Source organism: Lissotriton vulgaris, chromosome 1_1 (assembly GCF_964263255.1).
Source record: "Lissotriton vulgaris chromosome 1_1, aLisVul1.2, whole genome shotgun sequence".
Lineage (NCBI taxonomy): Eukaryota > Metazoa > Chordata > Amphibia > Caudata > Salamandridae > Lissotriton > Lissotriton vulgaris.
Window position 1 is genome coordinate 1,566,924,697 of NC_141685.1, and position 19,322 is coordinate 1,566,944,018.

Sequence of the window (19,322 nt, forward strand, 5' to 3'; positions counted from 1 at the left end):
CCATCATCAGTAGACAGCAGAGGGCCTGAGTTAAGTAGAAGGACCTTGAATCGGCCTTCCCCTCTGAAGAAAAAGAGCAGCAATACGAGCGGAGAACAATCATAAGGTTAAAAATAGCAGATTCAACCATTTGCCCCATACCTTCTCAAAGTTTTCAGGAAACTCACGGGCCTCGAAGAGGGTTCCTTTTGGGCCACGCACCAATCCACCCCTCTGCGCCATGTACGTACAGTGGGAGGCTTGGCCTGTGACCAAGCCGTTGTGATATCTCGTTTGGCCACTGCCACCACAGTACCCAAGAAAAGCTTGTCGGCTCGAGAGCAGTCTAGGCCATCACATACCCCTAGGAGGAGGCGTAGAGGATCGCATGGGACCTGCCACCCAAAGGTGTGTGTGAGTTCAGACTATACCGACCCAGAAGGAGGCTAGACAAGGGCATTGCCAGACCAGCTGACAGAAATCGGCCGGGGCCTGGCCACAGCGTGTACAGTCTGGTGAGGGGCGCAAGCCTGCCCTATGCAGGCGCGCAGGGTGAGGTATGCAGCGTAGAGGTAGTAGAGTTGAATGAGGCGCAGTTTAGAGGAGGATGTCAGAGTTTTGGGAGCCATCAGAGTGCCTTCCACAACTGCATTAAGACTGTTGCCGACTGGATGAACACCAACTGCCTAAAGCTCAACACAGAAAAGACTGAAGTACTGATCTTTGGAAACAATCCCTCCCCATAGAAAGACACCGGCTGGCCCCACTGAACTCAGACTCACACAGTCACAGACGGATCACGCCTGCAACTTCAGCATCATCCTAGACAGCAAACTCACCATGAGACGGCAGATAAAAGCAGTTGCCTCCTCCACCTGCTTCTACACCCTTCGCATGCTCTGAAAGATCTTCAGATGGCTCCCTGCCAACACCAGGAGGAAAACAGTCACCCAGGGCAACGCACTCTATGCAGGACTCTCCACCCAACTCCAGAAGAGATTCCAGACCATTCAGATCTCAGTGGATAAGACTCATCCTGGAACTCCCCAAATGATTCACATCACTCCCCACCTCAGGAACCTCCACTGGCTCCCCATCCAGAAAAGATGCCCGCTCAAGATGCTGACACACCTACAAAGCCCTCCACAATGAAGGAACTGCATACATCAACCACCGCCTGAACCTTCACCAACCCTCCAGACACCTACGCTCCACCACCCTCGCCCTCACACAAACTCCTTGCATCCGTCGAAGCCACAGAAAAAGTGGCTCCTTCTCCTGCCTCGCAGCCAAGTCTTGGAACGACCTCCACCTCCGAACAGCATCCCCACTCACGGAATTCAGAAAGGGACTCAAGTCATGGCACTTCAACTGACAGCAGCAGGATCCCAGCGCCTGGATACCCGAACGGGTGATTAGCTGCGCAATACAAGTCCTAACTAATTGATTGATTGATTGTAGGAATTTAGGGACCAGCTGAGACAGGATTAGACACTAAGCACGTTGTAGTGTATGCACAATACACAGGGCAGTTGTATTTTTGCATATTTGAGGACGATTTCTAAGCCCTGACCTCTGGTCTTTTTTATTCCAAATTTACTCACTTACAAATGAACAATGTCTCCTTCAGAGCCTTGTTTACATTTTGGGTCAGTCAGTGCCCCACCTCGAGAGAGAACTGGTAATGTGCTTTTAGGATGCATTGCCACACCCCATGCTTTGCAGAGCCGGGCCAATCTCAAGCAGTTTCTGTTTACATTGTCCTACGGCCTCCAGTTTGCTATCTACAAAGTCTGATTCATTACCCAGAGAACTTTCTATCACTTTTACGCAACTCAATGGCTTGTTCTGTTGTAACCAAGTTTGTTTATATGGCGCTTAGTACCTCAGACGAAGAGCTGAAATCATTTCAATAATGATCCGATTTGTGTGGACAATAATATACTGCTCTGCAATTAATTATATTAGCACGCAGCTGGTTTTCGAGTGCACTAAGTATCTGGCATGCGGTACCACACAGCGGTGGCTTCTAAGCGCTAGGTTTACCTTTAAAATAGTATGTTTACAGGTCACAGGTAGCTTAAAAATCAACTTTTTATCAAAGGGGCATTCACTGATAGATACCAGAATGTACCTATGCCGCATCCTATGCTGGTGGACCACTAATACCCCAGAGTCATGAGACAGCCAGGAGTTTTAAGGCACATTAAATGTTTTTGAAAAAATTCTGAAAAGGCCTACTTATGTTTTCTGTAAATGGCAGAGTCGAGCGTCTATATTTAATTTTAGACATGCCTGAATGTCTTTGCTCAGTAGTTGGCTAAACGTGGCCACCTACCGGAAGTCGAAACACAAATTAATCTGTGAAATATGCTACAAGGGCCACGTAGGCCCTGACACTTCTTGGGCTATTTTTCATTTGCAAGGGAGCAATTGTTTTAGTTGCAGAAATTAGTTCCGGCGCCATGAATTATAGCTCAACCCCTTACAGTGTTGAGATTTTGTATTTTCAAAAAGAGTACAAGCTAGTGATTTAGTTCTGTTCAATGGTGGGGATCCCCTGAATATTGGTTTACGGGTGCCGTTCACCCCTGAAAACATATGTGAGGGCCGCCCTGGGATTACTGGCCCATTACCGTGTAGCCGCACACCACAGCACCTCATCTGCCCTCAGTGAAAGTATCAGTCAAGCAAAATGGCGGGCTCCCGAGAACGGATCGAGTACACACGCGACGCGAGGGGAAGAGGTAGTGTGATTCAACGGAGGAGTGAGTTCACGAACTTGAGTAAGTAACTGAGTGGGTGGAATGAGAGGTGGAATGGTTGACACAGTGAGTGCATGAGACAGTTTCTCCAGGTCTTGATATCTTGTGCTCTGGTAAAAGAGAGTCATTGCTCTCTTTTCACTGGTGTCTCGTGCTATCTGGGTTAACGGTTTTCTTTTTTCTTTCTGTAAGTATAGTTACTTCAGCCGAAACTATTTTAGTATTTCGGGGACTGGCACTGCCCCTAGAACGCAAGGCCACTGGCAGGCAGCAAAAAAGCTTCCATAGTGCCCACATATACATTATAGCCTCGAGGCGCTTCCAGACTCAATACACCATTCCCACAGGCGCGCCACAATCCCACTGTGCACCGTAAGTAAATAAATCAGGTATCACCTCCCCCCATTCTAACCGGGCCTTCGCGCAGGACTAGTCTGTGCCCCGGTCAGTTGCCCCCAGTGAGATAATAAAACATGTACACCAGCCCTAGGGTGGCGGCAGCTGTTTCACCAGGTAGAGGGGCGATAATGGCCTTATTGGGTAAAACGGAGTTGGCAGCTCACTCCTGCAACCTGTATCGTCCCCAACAAATGCCCGTGAGAGAGAGTTGTGTGGGTGGGTGGCGAGCCAAAAATAGTGAGGGTTGGGGGGGGAGGGGGGGAGTTTACTGAGGGTTGGACTGATGCATATCGAGGGTAGGAGAGGGTTGAGTGTGCACAATTGTTTTAACTGCATGGATTAATGGATTAAAAGGTTTAGGGTGGAGGAAGGATTGGGCAGTGAGTGAATGTATGACAAAGCAGACAGAGTGAGAGCTAGGTGGGTGCCGTGAGGGACAGAGGGATGAAGCCAATGTGCTTGTATTGAGTGCTGGAGTGGGAGTGTGTTTCAGTGAGGGGGCTAGTGAGTGCTGGAGTTCAAGAATGTGGGAAATACAATTTATAGGATTACAAATCCCAGTTCCAATATCAGTTTTCAAGCCTTGACTAAGGCAGCTGTGCGGAAAACATAAAAGGCATGAGTCAGAATTAAGCATCTCCATGGTGTTCTGCATGAACGAGTGTAGTACTGTGCCTTTGTCACAGACATCCTTGTGTTACTTGCAGTTAAGAAGTTACAATCCTAACATAGGACAGTGACCAATGAACTGTCTCCAAAGAGCTGCATACAAACATGAATGGTATAGTTAGAACTTCGTTTTTTTTTTGTTTTATGATATAGTTAGAACTTCCCCAGTCTTTCATTATTCTAATGTTGCTAAAATAAGTATGTTTGGGCAGATATACATTTTTATCAGTAAAGCTGACCCCATGGAATACTCTTTAAAACCTAAGGTTGTTTTTCCGCAGACCAAACCCTCTTAAAATATACTGCCCACCAGTATGGATGACGTGATTCCTACACATTATAATCCTCATTGGCTTATGTGACATTCCCTGTAGACTGATTTAAATACTTGTATGATTCATTGTCTCTGTATAATGTGTGTGTGGTGTAAAGTACTGAGATTGAGAAGTGAAGCTAGTGAACCACTAGCGACATCCCTTTAGGCACACATCTTCCTCGTCTTTTTACATTGAAAAAGGCTTCCACACTTTCTTCACTTAATTCATAGGAATTTTGTTTGTTCTTTAAATTTCCTTCTATTAATTTTCAATCATGATTTTAGGTTTTCAACATATCTTAACTTCAGACAATGTCTTATGACCAAATCCAATGCATTTCGGGCATTTGGTGTATACCCTTCGTCAGGGAACAGACACTACAAAAATGTATATAAACATAATATTAGGGTGCTGTTTTCTTGTTGTACTTAAAACAGTAAACATTCAACATAAATAAATGCAATGTTCAAACCAATGGTTGCATACATATCTAACATCTCCTATGTATTAGTTATTGTATTGTCTTTGATATAGGCATCCAAATTCATGCTGTTCGTAAATACATAAACAGTTATATGTGGAAACGTTGTTTCACTTACAAGTCTTTCGTCTTGATGTGAGTATGAGTCTGTGAAAAAATAAGCAGGGGCTCGGTGTAAGTGTGTTGCGTGATAAGGTTTCAAAAAGTGCTGGTGGGGGGTGAGGGGCAAGATTGGTTCACTAACCTTGGTGTTAGCTTAATGGCGTTTTGCTAATGTTCTGTAAAGTACTGACACACACTACACTGATATGAGTAGCGCTATACAACAAATGAAATGCATATGAGAGAGGGGCTACGTAAAGATGAGGGGCGCTGGTGGAGGGTGGCAGAGAGGGAATCCGAGGAAGAGGTAGTGGGAGGGGCTATGGAGCAATGAGGGGCACTGTTGGAGAGTGGCAGTGAGGAATTGAGGAAGAGGTCATGGGGTGGAGGGAGGAGCTAGGAGGAGACGAGGGGCATTGATGGAGGGTGGTAGTGAGGGAATCAGAGGAAGAGGTCATGGGGTGGAAGGAGGAGCTAGAGAGATGAGGGGCACTGTTGGAGGGTGGTAGTGAGGGAGTCTGAAGAGGAGGTCATGAGGGGGAGGGGCTACAGAGAGGTGAGGGGCACTGGTGGAGGGTGGCAGTGAGGGAATCCGAGGAAGAGGTCAGTAGGGGGGCCATGGAGGGATGAGGGGCACTGTGGAAGGTGGTAGTAAAGGTATTTATGGAGAAAGAGGTTACTGGTGCTGCACCAACAAAGACTTTCGCATCAGCGCTGAAGCCGGCCCTGTCATGGCCTTTCTGTTTTTGTTTATTTAATTAGCAGTCGGGCCGTAAGGGCTACTGTGGAACATACTTTAAAGTGTGGGCTAATTATATTTACTGCTATATTCAATGCTTTAATTATGAAGGTGATTTTACTAATGTTTTTACCGGGAAAAATGAAAGTGGAGCCCAATGGTGCCTGATATGGGGCTGGGGCCCAAGATCATTGTGAGATAAGGTGCACTGGAGAGGAATAGTGGCTAATCAAGCCTGTAAGGGAGTGTGTTGCAGAGTCCGTGGTCAGGTGGAGGTAATAATGAAGAGGGATTCTCCCTGAAGGCTGGCACAGAGGGAGCCTGAGAAGTGTCACTTGCCTGATGCTTCCACCTCAGAAACCTCCTCTTCCCATCAAAGGAACATTACATGGAACAAAGACTTTTTGAGAGAGGGAACATTAAAAAGAGATTTGGAAAAGAGTGAGTTTTACTGGGCCTTGTAAGACTAAGAAGAGATAAAGGAGGGCCCTGAAGCAGGCCTGCCTAGACATATATACGACATATCGAGCGCGCAGAGGCCCACCCAAATGCACCCTTGGCCCACCCAAATAAAAATTCCTGGAGCCGGGCCTGAGTCTAGCTGCGGGGACACTTGTCCAGGTACGGCTTGGCCCTGACTCCCTACAGCAGTCATAAGAGGGGTTTTAAATACAAGTGCGGGAAACCACACTTAAAAGTTAATACATTTGCAGCGCATTTGCGGCAAAATACTAAGAAAACCAAAAAAAATGCTTTGGCCCCCACTACCAGGGCCGGCAAGGCAACTCTACTTGCCCCCTTGCCTTTTTTTCTAAAAAAAAATTCTTGGGACTCGCCTGCTACCACTACCTGGTTAAAGTGTCCACAGCCAATCATTTTGAGATCACTGGGATCCGAATTCCTTAGACATCTATACATTTTTTCTTTAGTAACTCTAAAACTACTTAACAGATTTACATCAAATTACAACAAGGATTGGCATAGCCAATAGGTCTCACATTTGGGACCTCATAAGTATTTAGCCATGCAGCACAATATCCTCGGTGCAACAACATTAACTGTTGCATGGCTAAACACTTATAAGGTTCCAAAGGCAAAACCTATTGGCTATGCCAATGCTTGTTGTTTGTTGGGAGCAGCCGTTTTGCTATGCAACCCATTTATTACAAGGACTGTCTTTTGATGCTGGTCTGATGCCGCTGGCATTTCATTTCTTCCAGCCTCAGGTGTCGCAGCCCGCGTGGGACTCTTTCCTTATGCAAGTATGAATACTGGAGGTTGTGTGGCCCATATTACTCGATTAAAACCAGTAAATGTGCTTAGTGGCATGGTATTTAACCTGCCGGTGTTGGGAAACAGGCATAATTGCTGTTATTAACAGCAATATTCGAGTAATCTGTCTATCTGATTTGTTAGGCATTTTTAAAGTTTTGTTTTTTTCCAACAATATTTTACCATCAGTAGCCTGGATGCCTTATGCAATAAATTGTAGGCTATTACAACAGCAAGGGCAGTGTGTCTCTGAAGTTTAAATCGAAGTGTCCCACAGTTACACCTCCTAATTGTATCTACACTATTGTTATTAGTCTTAATTATATACTTGAGTTGTTAATACTCTTATAAATATTGATTTGCACAGTCTGTGCAATAAAATTAACTGTGCTTTGAAGTTGCATAACAGATGTTTTTTATTACCGAGCTCAGATGTACTTGTATCATGCTAGAACAGAGAGAGACCCCTTTGGACTCGCCTGGTCTCTAGTGCGTCCCGTAGGGGTAATGAAAAGAACGCTGCATTGGACAGTCACCCTACGGACGTTCTTACTGGTTATTACTGAAATAGAAAGAAGCATTGTAGTGTACATGTCTTTTATAACCTTGATAAGTGAGGAGCACCCATGAGGTTGATAATCCTGATGATTGTGGAAGGTCAGTTGTGTAGCAGGTGTGCAGGTGTGATGCTAGTGTGCTGGGTGGAGTTTTAGTGGCACTTGGACTGAAGAGGACTCAAAGCAACAAGGGTTATATTCCCCAATGTACATTTTACCAGGGGTTATCTGTTGGGGTGGAAACACAATAATATAGGTCTCTGAAGAGAAGACAGTTCCAGTTGGAGCTCAAGTACCCGGTGCTCAAGTACCCGGTGATGTCATCATTGGAATTTTGAAGTGAAGGTGAAATGTTGATGATTAGAGTTGAACGCTGGTAGAGAGAAACAAAGACGTGAGCTTCATGGCTGCCAGCGCCTAGAGGTTAAAGCCCAGAGCTATATGCTCAACAACGTCACTGAAGAAGCATTCGTACATGTGGTCCCTGGAGACGTTCTTGCATTTGAAGCACTACCTCCTGTCTCTCCTGGTTTAACCTGTGAGAGGTCCCAACCTCCCACTGATACATGATGTCTTAGGACAGCCAGCTGCCTTCCTCCGCTTGAGAGCTGCTGCTTGAAGCATAAGAGGTAAAGGTAGGACCGGGGAAAAGTGAAGCACAACTGGACTGAATGGGATGTCTGATGAAGGTTAGGCAGATGCTTTTTATTTTCATATTTTATTAATGTTATTATAGTTAATTTTGTGCCAGGAATACATAATCCGCCTGGTCTAAAACGGCAAAGTCTACATAATTGAGCAATCATTCACAAAAAAATAGTAACTTATGCTGTACCTATAAAAGCATCCAAAATAGTTTACTTCCTCAGAAAATAAACAGGGCCCTTGGGCTATTGTCTAAAACAATAACACTTCTCATGGTCCAGTTCTGCTAGCCATGTTGCAAAATATATAGTGCAATGGAGCACCGAGAAAAACTTGCTAGCCAGTGGAATATTGCACGAAATAAGATACTGACTACATAAAGACAGTTTTTAAAATTTCAGTGTCCTTTTACTGATCTTTTAAGGGTCAAAACACAAAGACAAGGTATATGGTACAAATATGCTGCAAAATCAAGTCCAAAGATGAGGTACCGCAGTAGTAGTGGGTAAAAGTGTGACTACTTACAGACTTTGAAGAACAAGACGTGCGGCGAGTGGTGCGTGCGCGTGGGTCAAAAGCAGACATGGCAGGAGCCACAAGACGTGCGGCAGAGTGAAAAACAGATGGCGGCCGCGGGCGTGTACGCTCGCGTGAATGCAAGGGCTAGGCCAGCCAAAGTGTGGGGTAGCACTTTGAAAACTCAGCTACTAAATGTCTCAGAGCAGCGCATGCGCTGGCTCAGAGAGACCTATAAAGGACACTTTCTGGACCAAGAGCTAGCTTTCTGCCAAAACTTGTTGAATTCCATCCAGTGGTTCGGGCTGTAGTGTCTAAAATCACTATGGGAAGCTGCATGGGGAAAACAAGTTTTGCGACCCCCCCCCTTTTTTTTCTCTGCCCCGCTTGACGAATTACCCTGAAACTTTCAAGATAGCAGCTGAAGTGAGTGACAAACTAGTTTAAAAAATTTTGTGTGAAGATTTGTAAATCGATGTATTAAGTTATTAGCAAAACAAAAAACGCTTCGTCAATGCAAACTAGGTCCTAACAAAAACTACCTACTGGCGACCACCAGTAGGTAAAATATATTTTTCTGATTTTTTCCCCTTAACAAGTTCGCACTCGTTTGATGAATATCTGCAAAACTTTGCAGATCTATTGCCCTGCTTTCATTCTTGGAGCACTGAAAGTTTTGCGGGGTTTCATCAAAGATGTGTAAAGGAAAAAAAGGGGGGGTCCCAAAATGGGTATAACATCTAACACATTTTATATAGACTTTTGTATTTTGCGTAGCGCAAAAAACATTAGTCCGATTTTGACGAAATTCGAAAGGGTATAGTTACTGCAGGTATGGAAGGTAAGTATGTTTTAAGTGTTTTTAATTTAGTTATAGCTATAGGTATGGCTGTGGTAGTAAAGCAGTACTCTATAGGTATATAGCAATGATGATTCTAACTGACTGGCTAATGACTGCCTTTCCAAAGTTAAAGGCAACGCTCTTGTTTACACTGGGAGTTTCTTTGTGTTCTGCGTTATGCTAGTAAATGTAGTTAAGTATTACGTTTGCAATTTTTCCATACTTATTACCACTTTAACAAAGTGGCAATAGGTTAGGCAGGGAAAATATTTATAAGTTTATATATATGTTGAATGAAAAATATGGACTTTCATTGGAAATCCGCTGTACCGTGGTTCCTAAAAAAAAAAAAATTTGGAAATAGACTGTAAGACACAATATTTTATTAATATAGTTTGCTAAAGGGTTTTTATCAAATTGCATGGAGTAGCGCAGTAATTACAAAAAATTACTGCACTACTTTAAAAAAATAAAAGGCAATTTACTGTACAGTGGTATAAAAATTTAGAAAAAATTAATAACAAAATTTTGAACCCTTGAAAAAAATGTTAGGGTACCGCAGAACTCCTGCGCTACTCCGTAGTTAAAAAACAAAAAATGTAGAGAAAATTATAACTATTTTGCTCTACCTATCATCACTTTACTAAAGTGGTAATAGATAGGGGAAACATAGAAAACCTTTTACTTACCTACATTGGCAAGCTTAATGCATAACACAGGAAAGTGTACCTAAAAACAGGGATGCCTTTAACTTTTGTAAAGCCAATAATTACCTAATCAGTTAACTAATTGTTATAACTCTGTACTGTGCTAACGCTTATTACCAGCACAGATGTAAAAAATACAGTGATAAGGGATATCAGTATCTTTAAATACATTAAAACAAAAAACATAATTCACAGTTTTGGAACGATGCAAAAGCCATACCACTTCTCACAAAATATAAATACATTAAAAATCACAAACAATTGCATTACTTATATCCACTAGACAAACTGAACATCTATGCAACATAATATTTAATCCTGCTAAATTTCAGCAATACTACTCCTGGTTTTTAGCACAACACAAAATATAAAACTATATGGCTGATTGTTACCTTTGGTACACAGCCATCAACCTATCATATCACCAGTTCCAAGCCCCATGCATTGTGGTATACTGCAAAATGTACACAGTATACCATAGCACGATATACAAGTACATTTCAAACAACTTGAACATTTACAAATACTTACACTATTTATGTATACAGCCACAAAATTAACATTTACATAATATAATTGAAATTTTGGTGATAGAACATCGAGATGTTTTCATATAATTTTACGCTAGACTTAATTTAATTTACACAATAGACTTTACGCCACTCCAGTCTATAGGAGATTACTTTACGCCACTGCACTCTACGCTATTTACAGCATGCCAGGTCACTTTACAACACTCAACTATATGCCACTACATTCAATGCTAAACCACTGTATGTTACTTCTCCTAAATACACTGTACGCTACTCCACTGTACACCACTATACTCTACGCAATCATAATGTTCACTACTGTATTCTATTACACTTTCGAATATGCCACTTACTCGATGCCCCTACACTTTACTGCTTCCACCTGCACACTATTCCACTGTACGCGACTCCAATTTATGTGATTCTACTATATGCTACTGCAGTATGCTCCACAGTATGTTACACTACTGGAGTATATGCTATTCCAGAGTATCATCTAACTTGCCATACTACAATAGTAATGACTCGCCATTGTATTATGCAGTGTGTTCTGGCAAATCATGTAATTTGAAATGTCAAAGATGTTTTTATTAATGCAGTAATTTCACATGCTCTAACTTCTGTAATACGCAAAGGTATAGGTAGTGGATGGAGAAAGGTGAGTTATAGTTCATGTAGGGTGGCGAGTGAGGTTAGAAAATTGTGTAATGGGGTGAGCGAGTTAGGTGAATTTTAAGGCGGTGTGTGAGTTGAAATGCGAGTTATAAGTATGACTTACGTTAGTGTGAAAGTCGTTCTTAAATAATAAATATATAATATAACTATAACATTTGTGTAGTTTAAGTTGGGTTTGTATAATCAACAAAGGATACCCAACTATAACGTATGTTTAAGCTAAGTTTTTTTGTGAATACACACACAGAGACCCTGCCAGTTACACCGCAACCCCAGCAAAACTCAACATTTCACAACTATCCAGTGCAGTGTTCACACAAATTTTGCTTTAAAGCCAAGGGTTCGATGTCATAGAAAGTGTTACTGCCATGTCTGTCAAACTATTCCAGTGCAATACTTTGCAGAAACAGCTCAAAAGGAGTATGCAGCAGAAATACACGTTTATGTTCAGAGTAAAAATGTGTTCACACAACATATTGCACAACAGAATATGCAGTGGTTTTAACAATGCCTTTTTTTTCCAAAAAGAAAGACTCTACATAGAACCCAAAAGCGAATGGCCAGATGCCATATGAATCTGAGCAGAATTAGCCACCTAACATCCACCTAAAAACTCTCAAAAGTTCAAAGTGAATAAGAGTCTCAAATTGAAACCCATTTACAACTTAAATAAAATGTACACAGTATGAATTAACTTTACAGCAAGAACTCTTACTTTAATATCTTTAAGATGAAGCCTACCCCCCCCCCCCCTATCTTCCAAATGAACATTCCCAATTACCACAGTTTCCAGTAACTTATAGAAGAGGCCACTGAACTGGACACTACGATTTCTTCTGATGAAACTGGTGGTGCTAGGAAAGGATGTATTTCTTACTGGGCTTATGAAAAAGAGGTGGACATGTTGAGTGTTCGAGGGAATACATTTCTCCTAGGGAAGAGCAGGTACCTGAGATAGCACTTTGATGATCAACTTGTTAATAAATATATTCGCAAAAAGGATCTCAACCTGAGCTTTTATCAGGAATTTCAATTTTAGTGAGATTACAGAGTTTTCAATATTTTTGTTTGTGGTCTCCATTGTCCGGTTCACAGTCCCTGAAACACGATTCTGTGTAAATTAGAATTGCCCTAATGTGATTATGTTCCTAAAGTCATTTTTATACTAGGGAATAACAGATGGAAAAGTTGTTACATTTTTAACAGCAAGGAGAGGCACCATTCTCTATCGAGAGACACACCAGTCTATCTTCATTGCTGCAAGAGTAATGGGCACTTTTCTAGGTCCTAATTATAGTTAAAGCAGACGTGTGGCTCAATTTTCAGCAAAAAAATGAGTTGTGTTTCTTCTTTAGAATTACGTAATGCTATAATGACTTCCTAACCCTTGCAACAAACAAAGCATATCATTTTGTATCTAAATTGAAGAACCTAAAACTTGTGTGGAGTATAATGGACAAGTTGTCAACTGTCATCTGTACTCAGGGTAACTTTCCAATCTACTTTAAAATTATACGGTGAGCTTATTGCTTTCTGAAGAGCCCATATCTTTTTGTAGCAATGTGACAAAAAGTAATTTCTGCAGAGAAAACATACACCATAACAGTGCCTAAGATCTTTCAGTAAAAACCTTTGGGAAGCATAAAAAGGATTTAAACCAAAAATTACACAAGAGTAGTTATTTAAAGCAAAACAGATTTGCTAAGGTGTTGGTCATAGTAAAATGAATCAAACAGTGACACACTGATTAAGCTGAATGCAATGTAACAAATCCAATAATCACTTAATTAACAAACACACAAAAAAACATATTCCCTTTGCTAAGCAATCAGTGGTTTACATTAAAATAAAATCTCAATATGTTGGCTTAGCATGGTAACTGAGAAAGTCCAAAATGTTGTATTTGCTCTCACTTACCATAAAACTTGGATTTGGCGAGGATACTGCCACTAAGGCAAAACCCATCCTTTCGGTTACTAACAAAAAAGGCAGACACTGGTGGGTGGTGGGATACCTGACAAGTGCAAAAAGCAAACATGAATATTGACTAAAAAGATACAAAGAAAATATTTTTAATAATAGGAACTTATTAGGATGTAAGGATAGTCTACATTGTAATTCTTTATTAATTGCACCTAAACTGAAGTTGCTATAAGAATTGTTCGGTCAAAATATGTTTATTTTCAGTTTAGCCAGTAAAACCATACAAAACAAAAAATTGAGAGTTTAAGATACATATAAAATAATATCTTTAAACACCTCATTATACCAAAACAAACAAATGTAAAAAGTGAAAATTATCACACATAGATGGATATTGTGATTGAAAAGATTAGCTATTGTGCATTTTGCTGGTGTCTGATCAACCTAGTGGTTAGCACATAACGTGCAATGGCAAACCACAATTTCTCTAGGTATCTGTTTTACATGTTACCACTAGCCTCTCAGCTTTACTCTTGCCTGCATCCTTTAGGAGATTGCCAGGTCACTTGTTACTTGCCTTAGCATTTAGAGGACACTGAAATCAAAGGTGATAATCAGCCTCGCACTGATCTATACAAATATGGCAATTCCTAACATGCTCGTAAGAGGCACTCCATTCTACGTCACATTGTTCAATGGTAAGGTGCTGAACCTAACAGTTATGTACATATAGCGAGCGCAAGTTCAATTGAATCCAAATTAGGTTCAAATGTAAGTATTAATGTTTATTGTCTCCCATACGGTCCATTTCAGTTTCATTCATGAATTATTGTTTGATTCACTTATGATTTTGGATTACACGGTTTGCACATGTTTATGTTGAAAACCACGTTATAAGATGGCCGCCACTTAATTTGGTAATTTACTGTGATTAATAGACCATCTTCTCTTTGTACGATTAACACGTTATACACTGTTAGATTAAAATGACTCCGTAGAAACAGAAACTGACATAGAAGAAGGAGCAAGCCGAAACGCGACTGTCAGTGCAGGAGGCCTGCACATTAAAAGCACTTTGATGATAAATCCAGGGTGTGCTCATTTTTTGGCGTTTGGAAGTAGATCGCCTTTGTGGTATGTATGAGTATATATAACACAAAGGTTAATGAAACTTATATGAAGGTGTAATAAAAATCGGTTTAAAAAAAGGGGAAAACAACATAGAAATTCACAGAAAAAAATACAAAGGTTAAAGTAACGTTATAGTTAGGTGAATTTGTCAGTGAAAACATTAATGTTTTCAACAAAAAAAAAACCACAGAAATTCACCAGTTCTACTTAGCAAAGCTAACTATACCTTCTGCCCCCACCGTGCACTGCTTATGACCTAACAAATTACACAACTCATGAAATGTTCTGTGACATTTATGACTTCACTGATGACATTGCAAATGAAATTACTGATATCATCCAACCTTCTTATGTACACATTGCTATATAAATATGAATAGCATTATATTTCTGAATGTAAGGACAGAAAAACTCAAAAGAATATGAGGCATCCTGTAGTAATCTCCTTCTTATGTAATGAATGTCCCTGGATCTGATGCTCTTGCTATGTGATGTCATTTAGAATGTTAAGGAGGTTTGTGCTTGAAGTGAGAGCAGTTAGAGAAGATGGGCTGAGCAGCCAGGAGGCCGCTCCTGGTGGGGCATATATTAGGAACTTACATTAAGACTACATTGGAACTTACTATGCTGTAACCTAAGAAATAAACTACAAGTACAAGAGCTGTCGATTGGACATCTTTATCTCTACATTGGCGACGAGGGTGGGATGTGATATTTCCTGGTCCTGCAATTTATTTTCTCCTGCAGATGTGTGCAAGAGAGGGCATTCCTTGTCCCTGGTAGGTGAACGGAATGTTACAGTGTAGGCAGTAGAGGGGATGTAACATTTCCTGGTCCTGCGATTTATTACAATGTGTGCAGTAGAGGACATATGGTATTCCCTGGTCCTGCGATTTATTTTCTCCTGCAAATGTGTGCAAGAGAGGGCATTCCTTGTCCCTGGTAGGTGAACGGAATGTTACAGTGTAGGCAGTAGAGGGGATGTGACATTTCCTGGTCCTGCAATTTATTTTCTCCTGCAAATGTGTGCAAGAGAGGGCATTCCTTGTCCCTGGTAGGTGAACGGAGTGTTACAGTGTAGGCAGTAGAGGGGATGTGATATTTCCTGGTCCTGCGATTTATTACAATGTGTGCAGTAGAGGACATATGGTATTCCCTGGTCCTGCCATTTCTTTAAGTTTACGACTTCTATATTAATATTTTGTTATCTACATTGCTATTATTATATTTACTATGCCATTATTGTCATTATTATCACATGGAGAAAGATGTTTTACTGTTTATTACTTACATTATTATTACTATTTCATTGTATTTGTTATTAGTACATAGGCAAGGATATTTTATTACTTACATTTCTCATTTGCTTTACTTTTACATTATTATTATTATTACATAAGAAGAGTTGGTTATATTATTATGGTGTTCTTTTATATGTACTTCTGGAATGTTTGTTTTCTCTTCCTATGTTATACTATTTCGTTCTGTTAAATATTATAAAGGGGAAGATGTGTAGTAATCTCCTTCTTATGTAATGAATGTCCCTGGATCTGATGGTCTTGCTATGTGATGTCATTTAGAATGTTAAGGAGGTTTGTGCTTGAAGTGAGAGCAGTTAGAGAAGATGGGCTGAGCAGCCAGGAGGCCGCTCCTGGTGGGGCATATATTAAGAACTTACATTAAGACTACATTGGAACTTACTATGCTGTAACCTAAGAAATAAACTACAAGTACAAGAGCTGTCTATTGGACTTCTTTATCTCTACACATCCTTAATGCCAACACAGAAAAAACTCCTTTAGGTGAACAAAGCATAGGTATGTGCCACATTGGCTGGCCCTATACCTTACAATTTACGGGTAGCGTAGTCCACATTAATAATCAACCGCAGATCTAGGGGAAACCCAAAATGCATATTTTGTTTAATCTGTATACAACTGTTCAGAGAAAGGCAATTTCTTAAAAATACTGACAAACACTTGACAGTCACAAAACCTACACTGGGAAATGAAGTTGACATCAGTACAGAAAAAGGCACTGTAAACAGTTTTTACTCCATGGAGAGAGTTTACCCAGCACCACACTGTTTGCAGACAGTAAAGCACATGCGAAATACACTACAGAGTACTAAAAAGTATCTCCCAAGAACAGTGTACACTCTATGCAACACTTGGCAAAAAGACTTTTTGCTTAAAATACGCAACATCTAAAGGTGCTAATGATTATTCCTCCTGCCATCTTCATACTTTGGTGAAAACTTTCCAGATAGTCCATCTTCTGGAGCAAAACAAGCACAGGTACATAGCTTAATACCTGGTGCATACAGTTTTCTATGTTACATATAAACTGTCATGCTGAGACAATTCTATTTAATAATTCAAGGTTGCTTACAATATGTAGTGAGTTGTATGGAGAATCTTTGCCCTGTTACAAACCTTTTCCCAAGAGCCTAGAACCATGTGTGGAGCATTCACGTTTCACCTGCACACAGGGTTCCTACTAAATTCAAACATGTATATCGTGTTCAAAACCTGTACACACCTATACTGCATTAGGAGCACAAACATTTTGTAAGCACTTACACCCATTAGCTGGACCCAGACTGTACAAAATTTGGAAGACAAGTAAAACAGTAGTTACCCACCACTATGTAAACTATAAAACAAACTAGCTCACTCATTGGATGATGTCATAAGTGATGTCATACATGATGACCCAGAACATGCCATGAGTGATGTAATATGTGAGGTCATAAGCAGTGTAAGATGAGGACACAAGTTACAGTTAGCTCTGCTAACTATAACTGCTGAATTTTAGTTTTTTCCAAAACGTTATTGTAGGCACTGACAAATTTACCTAACTAGAACGTTACTTTAACATTTGGGCTTTTCAGTGAATTTCTATTGTTTGTTAAAGTAATATTTAATTACCATAGGTAAATCGAACACATTTCCTCCTAGATCAGCTATTGGCCCCGGTAACCCTTTCCCACGGTGCCCGATTTTTTTTTTTTTGGTAAGGTCGTGCCCTGGTGCATACCAGAGGGACCCATCATTTACTTGTTGGAGGCTGTGGTGGCAGCCCTATGCCCTCCCACACACAGCAGGAGCTGGCACTGCTTCCACCCGGAGGGAGCAGCTACTAATCTTGCTCCCTCCAGGCGAAATAAATATTTTGATCAGTTTCCCTGCCCACTTTAGTGCGTGCAGGGGAACAGATAAAAAACCTGCTCCTAGTGGGTGGGAGCAATATCAAAGATCCTGTCTGCTGGCAGCAGACTTTGCGTTTTTAAAATGCTCCTGCCAAGTGAGAATAAATACAGGTTTTCCTATCTGCGCCAGGGAAATCGCCATGTCCTGGGGGTGGCACCACAGGACATAGCTTCTGAGCCTGTGTAGTGGGGTAGGACCCCCGGGTCCATTAATGGCTGAGGGAGGGGGTCATGCAGCTCCACTCCTCATTTTGGTAAACTTCGGCTCTGTGGGTGGGCTCCCCGAAGGCCTCTGGGTGCTTGTGAAGTGAGGTCACAGGCCCCCTCCCCATTATGAATACAGCCCCAGCTGATCCTGCTGGATTGCAGCATTTTGTTGCTGATTTCTTTTTAGTTTTTAGCCCTGGGGGGGCAGTAGAGGAAGGGGCTCACTTTGCCCCACCGTGGGGGCTAGGGTTCAGGGTATCCCTAACCCTGTCCACTTATACATTTTTTTTAAACATGTTCTGGGCAGGGGACTAAGTACCCGAGCCCTTTAATGGCTGCTAGCAACATTCTTCACAGGGAGCAAGATGGTCCAAGGGAAATAAAGCTCCATGGGCCAATCAAAAACACTCTTATTTTTAAACTGGCGTTCTCACACAGGACTTTTGTGGATCCAACTGTCAAGATATACAATTATTTTTCAATCTTGATTTCCCAAAAACTACTGACCGGATTTACACCAAATCACAATAAGCACAATCTGTCAAACTTGGTGTAATTACATTTAGCAGTTTTTTGCTGTAGTCTGTCTTAACCCCTTCCATGCTCATGACGAGCTCAGCTCGTCATGAGGCACAGTGGAGCTGTGCTGATGACGAGCTGAGCTCGTCATGAAACAATGGCAATGATGAAATATCAGCACAGGAGGGGAAAATGCACAGCAGCGATGTGGTTAAAGAAGAAGTACATTTTTGGAAAGTTTTATGGAGAATGGCTGGCGGCAAAGTTATTAGCAACAGAAAAAATGCCTTTCCTTTGGAACAGCTTATCTAACTATAAATAATTGCGAACACAACTAGGTGATATATATATATATATATATATATATATATATTTTTTTTTTACCTCATAATTTGCGTATTCCATTTTGGGTCTCATGAGAATTTGATATTCAAGTATTCAAAATCCGGACATCTCTCAAGGTGTGACCAATTCAACCTGAAAGTATTCTTAAATCCTTTGTGGGGGCATCTTGGAGACCACCAAGGCATAGTGAGGAGATTGGTTGTTGTGTTACCCAAAGCAGATGTTCACCATGGGGACCCACCACTCAGTCGCATCATTCTAATAAACAGTTTTATGATATTATTTAGTAAATCTGATTGTATGCCTTCTTCCCATACATTTTCCAAGGAAGAGGTCTAGTCATAACATCGAAGGTGCACAGAATATCAACGAATAGCACTTATAATGAATGGTGTATAATGGTGTGACCCACAGTGTGATGTATTTTTCTAGCAAGATGTTGAACCTGAAATGTCTGGTTCACAGTGCTATTTTTTTGTAAATTCAGACTGACGAAAGAGAAATGGCACTCTTTTGCTCAACCCAAAATTCCAGCCAAGACAGAATAACACCTGCTAAAATTCCTTTGCATATTATCAAGCAAACTATTTGGGTTGTATTTTCTGAGTCATTCCTGTATTCTTTGTTATGCAGTGACATTATTTCCAGATGTAGCCATTAATTAGCCATGATTTAGGTATTGGAGTTCCTTTTAAGGTTACGTTACTAACAAGCGTGATGTAGCTACCCAATAAAGTCGTCTATAAGGATCTTATCTGGACCTCATGCATTCCCCGCTTTTTGGTTATC

General features: G+C 41.0%; 1 protein-coding gene across 4 annotated transcripts in view; it reads right to left on the reverse strand.

Annotated features, from left to right (window-relative positions):
• The window catches only part of OSBPL8 (oxysterol binding protein like 8), a 1,216,063-nt gene that overhangs the window by 116,677 nt on the left and 1,080,064 nt on the right, over positions 1–19,322 (reverse strand). For all 4 annotated transcript variants that reach the window (XM_086918072.1, XM_086918074.1, XM_086918073.1 and 1 more), the window contains one exon: positions 13,115–13,211. In XM_086918072.1, the coding sequence (XP_086774198.1) occupies positions 13,115–13,211 (97 nt within the window). The remainder of the gene's footprint in view (positions 1–13,114; positions 13,212–19,322) is intronic.